Source organism: Alosa sapidissima, chromosome 10, assembly GCF_018492685.1.
Source record: "Alosa sapidissima isolate fAloSap1 chromosome 10, fAloSap1.pri, whole genome shotgun sequence".
Classification (NCBI taxonomy): domain Eukaryota; kingdom Metazoa; phylum Chordata; class Actinopteri; order Clupeiformes; family Clupeidae; genus Alosa; species Alosa sapidissima.
The window spans coordinates 36,915,251-36,927,146 of NC_055966.1; the positions used below are offsets into that span (position 1 = coordinate 36,915,251).

An 11,896-nucleotide genomic window follows, 5' to 3' on the forward strand; every position below is an offset into this window, starting at 1 on the left:
ACATCTGTCGAGGTGCTGCGTGTGTGTGTGTGTGTGTGTGTGTGTGTGTGTGTGTACATGCTAGTGTGTGTGTTTGGAGAAGGTGTTGTGTGTATCCATAACATCTGTCAAGGTGTTGCGTGCGTGCGTGTGTGTGTGTACGCGCTAGTGTGTGTGTGTGTGTGTGGAGAAGGTGTTGTGTGTATCCATAACATCTGTCATGTGCTAGTGTGTGTGTTTGGAGAAGGTGTCGTGTGTATCCATAACATCTGTCGAGGTGCTGTGTAGGGCTGTCACTTTTGTGAAAAAATCTTTTTTTTTTTTTATGTCTAAAGACTTTTTTTCATTTTTTTTCATTCCATTTTCAACGCCAAATATAGGCCAATCACCAGTTATTGCACCTGTCAAATGTGTGTCATTGTGTATATTTATTCTGATTTGTGGACACAGATAAAGGTGTGTGTGTGTGTGTGTGTGTGTGTGTGTGTCAGGACTGAGCGCCAGTGGGCGGATGTGGCTGTGTCTCTGTCGCTGCTGTCCGTGTGCGAGCGCGGCTTCAAGCGCCTGCAGGAGTGCTGGGAATGTTACAGCGACAAGCTGACCGAGACCGGCGTCTACCAGCCCCTCCTGTCCATCACCGCCAAGCTTCGCCGCGGAGCCAAGCCCCAGTTCAAGGTGCCGCCTCCCACTGCACAGAGCTTATCACTCTAGAGGCCAATTTATGGTACAGGCGTTGCTCGACAAATAATAGTAATAATAGCTTTCATAGTCCTGTGCCAGCGACAACGTCAACATAGTCGTAGTTTCGATAACAACTCGTATATTAAAGTTACCCCATCGTCATAGTTACCCCTCATATTGACGTTACCCCTCACATTGAACCAAAAGTACACGGATGCACGTCTGCACTAGTTGAAATTCTCCGCCTGGCTTGCAGACACACATTCTGTCTTTCTTACGCCAAATTTTGTCGCGCAACACTTGCCGCCTAGACCATAACTTGGCCTTAACACTGAGACAACAACTTGTTTTTGTTGTCCTGAAAACACAACACACTTCTGCTGCTCTTACATAACTTGCACCACTATGCCACTTGCTTACTTAGGTCAAACAGAACTACCTCAGCCATTTATTGGCCTGACTTGGCACTGCTATATTGACTGATTATGCACAATTGCACAATTTCAACCCAATTTTGCTGCTCTTATTTATTCATTGTATGTGCCTTCTTATTTACTTTTTATTGTTTACTTGAATGTTATGTTTGTCTGTGGACTTAATTGGTAAAATTATGTCTTGTCTCCACCGTGGGATAGTGAGGCGGAAATGTAGTTGAACCCCTTAAAAAAAATAGTATTTGAGGTTTTTGCATTTTTGGCATCCTTAGGGCATCAAATTTAGGCGGTGGCAAATTTTTTTTTTTATTGGCATATTTCCAAATTGGCTGCCGCTGAAGACGCTGAAAAACAAAAAAAATCATATTTCAGGGTCTAATAGATCAATTTTGATGGTTTTGATATCAAACTATAGGTTTTCTGGTTAGTTCATTTATGAGGTAACTGAAAAGGTCAGAAGTCAAATAAAGGTCATTTCAAGGTCAGTGTTACATTCTCAAGGTCAGCGGCAAGGTCATTTTGAGTAAAAATCCGATAAATTACCGTATGTTAGATAATTACCATTTTATTTTAGATTACAGAGGACTATATCTCAACTTAAATGATTCTTGACTCACTATCACTGGGATGGAGGCAAATTATTGATGGGTAATGGGCTCCTGTTCTGTCAACTTCCACCAGCACCAGAGGTTGTTGTGGAGCTTGTGAAGTGCTGTCGTCTTACCAGCAAATGCAGTAGAAGGTGTTCTTGCAAGAGTAACAACTTACCATTCACACAACTTTGCAGGTGTGAAGGCTCTGAGGAGATGTGCACCAATATTAAAAAGACCGTGACAGTGAGGATAAATACTTGAGTGACACTGACAATGTTTTGTTGAACTCTTCAATAATGAAACGAGTCAAGTTTATTTATATAGCGCATTTCATACACAGAGGTCATTCAATGTGCTTTACATAAACAAAACCAAACAATAATGAGTAAAAAGCATAAAAAGGCAGTATAGTCAAAAAATAGTTCAAAGGTAAAGATCATAATAAAAAGAAAACATAAAACACAAGGTAAAATAATTTAAAAATAAAGGATAATTAGTAAGCAAAAAACAAAGACAAAAGTAGTAAAAAAAAAAAAAGTAATAAAATATAAAGTAGAATAATTATCAAGGCAGATTCAGAATTTGTAACTCGGCACAGTTAGCAGAAAGCATCTGAGAACAGTTTGGTTTTAAGTCTAGATTTAAAACTGGCTACAGTTGGGGCCTTTTTGATGTCATCCGAAAGTTGATTCCACAGCTGAGCTGCATAGCAGCTAAAAGCTGCTTCACCATGTTTAGTTCTAACAGTAGGTTTTACTAGCAGGTTTTTCACCTGGGACCTGAGCGGACGAGAAGGTGTGTACTGCTGAAGCATGTCTGACAGGTATTTAGGTCCTGCTCCATTTACTGATTTATAAACAAGCAATAGAGCTTTAAAGTCAATTCTGTGACTTACTGGAAGCCAGTGCAAGGACTTAAGAATTGGAGTAATGTGGTCAGTTCTTTTAGTTTTTGTTAGAATCCTAGCTGCTGCATTTTGTATCATCTGAAGCTGTTTAATAGTGTTTTTTAGGAAGCCCTGTGAATAACTAATGTTAGGGAAATCTGTTAATGTTTTGTTGCGCGTTTCTGAAATTTTTATATATATTTATCTATTTTTATTTTATTTAAAAAAATTTTTTTTTTTCAGAAACGCGCAACAAAACATTAACAGATTTCCCTAACATTAGTTATTTGTAGGAGTATTAACTAAAATAATATGATGATGCATTTCAAAAACAAACTTGTTTATTTTTAAATAATATTGTCACAGTGGAACAGAGGAACATCGAAATATATTAAAGTTCTGATAAATAAAATGTATAAAAATAAAAACTTAAGATTATGAAACTTAGTTTTTTGAACAAAAACACAATAACAACAAGTTTCATAAATATAACTTTGAACTAAGACTTAATAATTACAAAAAATAATGATGACTATCATCATTTGTATTATCATTAAACAAGATAAAGGTCACTCTTAAATGTTTGAGTGTGCGTGTGTAATAATTAGTCCCTATTGCCTTATAAGCTACCTTTTATAATTACAATGTCAGCTTGCTTATCCCTTTACCTGCACTTTTAAAATTATTTCCATCAAGCTACATCAAACCATTTTCAATCATCAGTTGCTGCCTGCCTTCTAAAACCTACTATTTAGTGATCTAATTCCATTATGTAACTCTGCTGCGGCTGAACGACAGTCTGAAGCGCACACTTGGCGTCATTGGGTTTCACACACGTGTAAAAGAAAAGCTAACTTTTATGCACAAGCTACGTTTTGCACCAGCTACGTTGGATACTTTTTCTCTATGTCTGTCTAAATGTTTACTCCTCTCACGTCTAATTTACATTTTACAATGCAGGGACTGTAACTACAGATATACTAGTAATAAATCATTACTTTATTTAGGCAGAATAAGTTCGTTGTGGTTTCCAAGCTCATTAATGTTAACGTTAGCGGTCTTCCACTGATATTCATAGCAGTAGCTAGCTTTGTGGTTAGCTAGTCTATGATGAGCCCTAATTTAGCAATGGATAACGTCATACTGCAAATTGTAAAACATACGCTTTCAAAATAACAGGCCGGGGAGAGATGATGCGTCTCACTGCTATAACTGTCACGCTATTAAAGAAATACATCTTCACTCACATTGTTAAAAGGACAGACAGTCAACTACACTGTAACAACGTAACGTAATTACTAGCTAATTCCGCTTCACTCTCGGCTTATTTAACAGCAGCAAAACTGGACATTGTTTTCACGAATTTTGTCATGCTTATTTGAGTTAAGAGAACTGATGGGGATGTTCTTTTAATTGTTATTTCAAGCAATGTATGTCTCGTGACCAAATCACCATGAACACACTTCACTGATGATCTCACTCGCGGATAACTGGTTCTCTCTGCCAGACTCTGGCTGGATCAGCAGGTTGCAGGATGTGTGGCGCGTTATACACGAGTGTTGCCAGCAGGGACGGTATAGAGTGCCCTCTGGTGGACAAACTATACAACGCCAACACTCATGACATGGTTGAAGGGTGTTTCGTCCGTTTTTATTTTAATTTTAAAATATTCATTTATCCGCCATTATAAATGCCGATACCGATAGTTTGGAAAATGCCTAATATCAGCCAATAATATCGGCCCGCCTATAGATCAGTCGGGCTCTACTGTGAACAGTCCATTGCAGTCATATTCTAAGTCATATTTTGACATCAGCCCTCTGAGTCTGGCAATATTTTTGAGGTGGTAAAAAGCTGATTTAGTTGTCGCTTTCATGTGGCTGTTGATATTTAGATCACTGTCAACTAATACACCAAGATTTTTAACTGTATCCTTTGCCTTCTACCCTTTTGTGTCAAGGAGAGTGGCAACCCTAAGTCTTTCCTCCTTTTTACCAAATATAATTACTTCAGTTTTTTCTTTGTTCAGCTGAAGAAAATTGAGACATCCAGGTGTTGATTTGTTCTATACACTGACACATAGATTCAAGAGGACCATAGTCGTTTGGTGATAGAGCTAAGTAAATTTGTGTGTCATCTGCATAGCTATGATATGAAATCAAGTTATTTTGGATGATTTGTTCAAGTGGGAGCATATAGAGGTTGAATAACGGTGGCCCTAAGATCGACCCCTGGGGAACACCACAGGTCAAGGACGTTGGTGTTGAGGTACAGTTTCCGATGGCAACAAAGAAGCTCCTTTCGTGTAGATATGATTTTAGCCAGCTGATAACTATGCCTGTAAATCCAACCCAGTGTTCTAGTCTGTGTACTAAAATATTGTCATCAACGGTGTCAAATGCTGCACTAAGGTCCAGTAGCACTAGGACTAATGTTTTACCTGAATCTGTGTTTAGGCATATGTCATTGGAAACTTTAATGAGCACTGTTTCAGTGCTGTGATTTGCCCGAAAACCAGACTGAAAGTAATCAAAATACCCATTTGATGTTAGGAAGGTGGTTAATTGATTAAAGACTACTTTTTCAATGATTTTGCCAATAAAAGGTAGATTGGATATGGGCCTGTAATTGTTTAGCATGGAGGCATCCAGGTTATTCTTCTTGAGGTGGCTTTACAACAGCTGTTTTCAGTGACTTAGGAAAAGTGCCAGACAGCAGTGATACATTTACAATTTAAAGGACATCCACCGCTATGAGATGAAAAACAGTTTTGAAAAAATTGGTAGGCAGAGTGTCTAAGACGCATGTGGAAGAGCTGAGATTCTGTATCATTTTTCCAAGTGTTTTGTAGTCTATCAAGCTGAACTCTGACATAAAGTTTATTTTCCCTCTGTTTGTTGCTGGAAGTTCAGGTTGTTGAATTTGTAATTGAGCAGATATGTTGAGTCTGATTTTGTCAATTTTACCTTTAAAAAAAGATGAAGACTCCTTGCATTTATTAGTTGAGAGAAGTTCAGGTGCTAATTGTGAGGGGGGGATTTGTTAATTTATCAACAGTTGAAAATAGAATAGAGTGTTATTTGAACTTCTATTGATAATGTTAGAAAAAAAGGACTGTCTTGCTTTGCATATTTCAGAGTTATATGTGCGGAGCATCTCTTTATGGATTTCATAGTGGATCTGAAGTTTGTATTTACGCCATTTTCTTTCAGTCTTCCTACACTCTCTTTTTAGAAGTTTAACTGCTGGATTTAGCCTCCATGGTGCTTTCGGTTTGTCCTTTAACTTTCTTGAATTGTAATGGAGCAATGTCATCCATAATGTTTGCCATTTTTGCAATAAAGTGATCAAATAAGTCTTCTACAGAGTCTGAAAGTTGACTTGACTTTAGTGAAAGTGCTTGCTCAAAGAGAGCACTTGTCTGATCATTTATGATTCTCCTTTTTACAATCATAGCTGTGTTTTGAGTGTGTGGGGACACAACACGCAGACATGATCAGATAAGGCCAGGTCTTTAACAGCTGTAGAGACATCGAGACCCTTTGTGATGACAAGGTTGAGGGTATGGCAGAGAGAGTGTGTTGGCCCCTGTACATGCTGTGTTGGGGAGAAAGTATCGATTAGTGCAATGAATTCCTTGGCGTAATTGTTTTCAGGGTTATCCACATGCAAGTTTAGATCCCCTGATATAATAAGACAGTCAAACTCTATGCAAACGACTGATAGCAGTTCACCTAGCTCTTCAAGAAAAACTTTTGCTGAATGTTTTGGAGGCCTGTAAATTGTCAGTAATAAAATCTGAGAAGACTTAATGCGTGCACGCAGATATTCAAATGAAGTAAAGTCACCGAATGACGACTGATTGCGCTGAAAAGACGTCTTAAAAATTGTGGCTATCCCCCCACCTTTTTTATTTGCTCTGGTAGCACACAAAAAAATGAAATTTGGGGGAGCTGATTCAATGAGAGTAGCAGCACTGTTTGGTTGATCTAACCATGTCTCAGTTAAAAGTAAAACATCAAGGTTGTGTGTGCAAATTAGATCATTAATTAAGAATGATTTGTTTGAAAGAGATCTGATATTTAGGAGTGCTTGTTTTGCTGTAAGTGTTGGGGAAAAATGGTCCATGGGGGAAATCTGAGGTGGAATTGGTACGGGTAGGAGATTGGACTGGTTTACCCTATAAGCTCCATGCATTTGTGTTCTATTTCTTGTCAATACAGGAATAGAGAATGTCATGGGCTTACTGGGTCCCGGCATGTTCTCAAAACTACTGTCAGTACCATTTATATTGCAGGGACCCTGAGAATATCATGCAATACAGTCGTCATCATCAAATAATTGTCCAATATGAACTAAGAGGTTGTTGCTGCTTAAGAGCTCCTTCTGAGTGGAAAGAGGGAGGCTGTGAAGGTGCCATGCGCACCTTTGGTGCTAAGGGTCTTGGGGTACTAAAAAAACGCACAGTTGAAGTTCTTGGTCTACCAACAAGGTGGGATGTTGATGGGTATAGAGTTGAAGGTCTTGGGCTACCAACAAGGTGGGATGTTGATGGGTATAGAGTTGAAGGTCTTGGGCTACCAACAAGTTGCAGGGCTACTGGCAGCAGTCCTTCCATTCTTGCAGGGAAAATCATGTGCTGGGGTGGGGATGGTGATGGGTATACAGGGGATCCTGGGAAGTTTGAGCGGGTGGGGGAGTGTTGGGATGAGGATGGATATACAGGGGGGTTTGGGTGGCCTGGGCATCGGGTGGGGACGTGAGGTGGTGTAGGTGGTGATGGGAAATCAAGGAAGATGGGGTTGAATATTGGTTCAGAGTCTCCATCTGCCTGCTGAGGCCCTGGGGAATTTGTTGCAGACGCTCCGCTTTCAGCATGTACTCCAGTAGTGTATTCCAAGTTGTTGTGTCTTTGTGGTGACAAGGAGTCGACGGAGGTGGGGAGGGGTATTGGTACTGGTGTTACAACATGACCCTTCCTTTCTGATAGCCCCTATGAGGGGCTATCTCCTCATGCTCATCAAACAAGATTTTTTTTTTTTTGTTTTGTTTTTTTCTCAATTTCTTGGCAAATGATGCAATACATCTTTTGAAAATGTATCTGTATCTCACTTGTCTACTTTATTAGGGTATATTTATCAAAAAGTTGACCACTTTAAGCCTTTATATTATTTTTCTGCATGTTGTCCGCCATCTTGAATTTTGGCACTGAAAATGAAGGGGAAAAAATGGAAACAGGTTGTTTTGTATTCAATGGGGTCCTAGCAAGTAAAAAATCACCAGCAAAAATCTATGAATCGTTCCTAAAATTACACGATTCTCTTCACTAGTAGCACCTGATCTCACAAGTCATCTTGCTTTACAGCCATGTGCTCTGCTATGACCTTAGGTCACTATGGCTGCCAAGTAAACTTTTGTTGGAGGAAAAACACTCTTCTAAGGGTTTATGTATGCATATTTAATGAGATATTGCCTCATTTGCATATTTTTAAATTTTTTTTTTTTAGGCAGAGTGTAATACAAAAAGTAATTCTCTTTAATATGAAGGTTAATCTGGTAGAAATGTATGGGGATATCTATAAAGGTGGAAAAAGTCCCATTCACCTGTAGTGTGGTAATAGTGTCTGTTGTGGTAATTTTCAGGACTTTCTTCACAGGTAGAGATTTTGGCACACATCCCATGTTCAGTGGGGTCATATTAGTCTATAACAGTTGAGATATTCTCCGCTAAATGAAGTGCATACAAATCTTACCCAGGACCTCTACTATAATGGCTTTTTATTGGATTTTGGGCCCAAATTGACCATCACCCTGACAATTAAAATATGAACCTAACCTCTGACCTTTTCAGTTACCTCATAAATGAACTAACCACCCCAGAAAACCTATAGTTTGATATCAAAGTTGATCTATTAGACCCTGAAATATGTTTGTTTTTTTTTTTTTTTTTTTTTTTGGGTTTTCAGCGTCTCCAGCGGTGGTCATTTTGGAAATATGCCAATAAAAAATTTGCCGCTGCCTAAATTTGATGTTATCAAGAAATGTTGACTACATGCCCTAAGGATGCCAAAAATGCAAAAACCTCAAATACATTTTTTTAAGGGGTTCAACTAGTTTTTGCAAGTTTTCCCCCTGACTATTAACACCCAACACTGAGACAGGCAGAGTGCCACCTTTGGGCCGTCCTCACCAACATATGACCTCAGCTTTTCTAAATGCTGAGGAGGTTCATCCTCACCAACATATGACCTCAGCTTTTCTAAATGCTGAGGAGGTCCATGTTTGTTTTTATCTGTTATTTCTTTGTTGTGTATGTTAAGCACATGAAAATGCATTTGTATGAAGTGTGGAATAGAAATTAATTTGCTGTTAAACGCTGGGGCTCCAGTAATCACGTAGCACCTCTAACATCAACCCCCCCCCCCCCCCCCTCTTGTCTTGATGGTCTTAACGTGTGTGTGTGTGCGCGCGCGTCTGCGCTCAGGCCCAAGTGGATGAGTTTGAGAAGAAGCTGACGGCAGTACACACCAAGGGGCTGGAGAATGTGGAGAACGAGGAGCTGGAGTCTCAGAGCGAGGAGCACAACCAGTCCCAGCTGACCAAGACCCCTGCACCCCCACGCAGTACACGCAAGACCAGAGGTACACACGCACACACGCTCACACACACCCCTGCACCCCCACAGTACACGCAAGACCAGAGGTACACACGCACACACGCTCACACACACCCCTGCACCCCCACAGTACACGCAAGACCAGAGGTACACACGCTCACACACACACACCCCTGCACCCCCACGCAGTACACGCAAGACCAGAGGTACACACACACACCCCTGCACCCCTACGCAGTACACGCAAGACCAGAGGTACACACGCTCACACACACCCCTGCCCCCCCACATAGTACACGCAAGACCAGAGGCACACACGCTCACACACACGCGCTCACACACACCCCTGCACCCCCAAGCAGTACACGCAAGACCAGAGGCACACACACACACACCCCTGCACCCCCACACACACACACACACACACACACACACACACGCACCCCCACACACACACACACACACCCCTGCACCCCCACACACACACACACCCCTACACACCCCTACACACCCCTGCACCCCCCACACGCACACGCACGCGCCCCCACACACACACACCCCTGCGCCCCCCCACACACACACACACACACACACACACACACACACACACACACACACACACACCCCTGCGCCCCCCCACACACACACACACACACACCCCTGCGCCCCCCCCCCCACACACACACACACACACACACACACACACACACACACACACCCCTGCGCCCCCCCCCACACACACACACACACACACACCCCTGCGCCCCCCCACACACACACACACACACACACACACACACACACACACACACACACACACACACACACACACACCCCTCTGCACCCACACACACACACACACCCCTCTGCACCCACACACACACACACACACACACACACACACACACACACACACACACACACACACCCCTACACACACACACACACACCCCTGCACCCACACACACACACACACACACACACACCCCTGCACCCACACACACACACCCCTGCACCCACACACACACACACACACCCCTGCACCCACACACACACACACACACACACCCCTGCACCCACACACACACACACACACACACCCCTGCACCCACACACACACCCCTGCACCCACACACACACACACACACACCCCTGCACCCACACACACACCCCTGCACCCACACACACACACACACACACACACCCCTGCACCCACACACACACACACACACCCCTGCACCCACACACACACACACACACACACACACACCCCTGCACCCACACACACACACACACACACACACCCCTGCACCCACACACACACACACACACACACACACCCCTGCACCCCCACACACACACACACACCCCTGCACCCCCACACACACACACACACACACACACCCCTGCACCCCCACACACACACACACACACACACACCCCTGCACCCCCACACACACACACACACCCCTGCACCCACACACACACACACACACACACCCCTGCACCCACACACACACACACACACACACACACACCCCTGCACCCACACACACACACACACACACCCCTGCACCCACACACACACACACACACACACACCCCTGCACCCACACACACACACACACACCCCTGCACCCACACACACACACACACACACACACACCCCTGCACCCACACACACACACACACACACACACCCCTGCACCCACACACACACACACACACACCCCTGCACCCACACACACACACACACACACCCCTGCACCACACACACACACACACACACACCCCTGCACCCACACACACACACACACACACACCCCTGCACCCACACACACACACACACACACACCCCTGCACCCCCACACACACACACACACACACACACACCCCTGCACCCCCCCCCACACACACACACACACCCCTGCACCCCCCCCCCACACACACACACACACACCCACCCCTGCACCCACACACACACACACACACACCCCTGCACCCCCCCCCCACACACACACACACACCCCTGCACCCCCCCCCACACACACACACACACACCCACCCCTGCACCCACACACACACACACACACACCCCTGCACCCACACACACACACACACACACCCCTGCACCCACACACACACACACACCCCTGCACCCACACACACACACACACACACACACACACCTGCACCCCCACACACACACACACACCTGCACCCACACACACACACACACACACACACACACCCCTGCACCCACACACACACACACACACACACACACACACACACCCCTGCACCCCCCCACACACACACACACCCCTGCACCCCCCCACACACACACACACCCCTGCACCCCCACACACACACACACACACACCCCTGCACCCCCACACACACACACACCCCTGCACCCCCACACACACACACGCACCCCCACACACACACACACACCCCTGCACCCCCACACACACACACACACACCCCTGCACCCCCACACACACACACACACACCCCTGCACCCCCACACACACACACACACACACCCCTGCACCCCCACACACACACCCCTGCACCCCCTGCACCCCCACACACACACACACACACACACACACACCCCTGCACCCCCACACACACACACACACACACACACACACCCCTGCACCCCCACACACACACACACCCCTACACACACACACACACA

General features: G+C 44.3%; 1 protein-coding gene across 2 annotated transcripts in view; it reads left to right on the forward strand.

The window, feature by feature from the left end:
• ncapd2 (non-SMC condensin I complex, subunit D2) overlaps window positions 1–11,896 on the forward strand; it is a 43,748-nt gene that overhangs the window by 26,777 nt on the left and 5,075 nt on the right. For both annotated transcript variants that reach the window (XM_042108093.1, XM_042108094.1), the window contains exons 29-30: window positions 471–654; window positions 9,058–9,214. In XM_042108093.1, coding sequence (XP_041964027.1) covers window positions 471–654; window positions 9,058–9,214 — 341 coding nt within the window. The remainder of the gene's footprint in view (window positions 1–470; window positions 655–9,057; window positions 9,215–11,896) is intronic.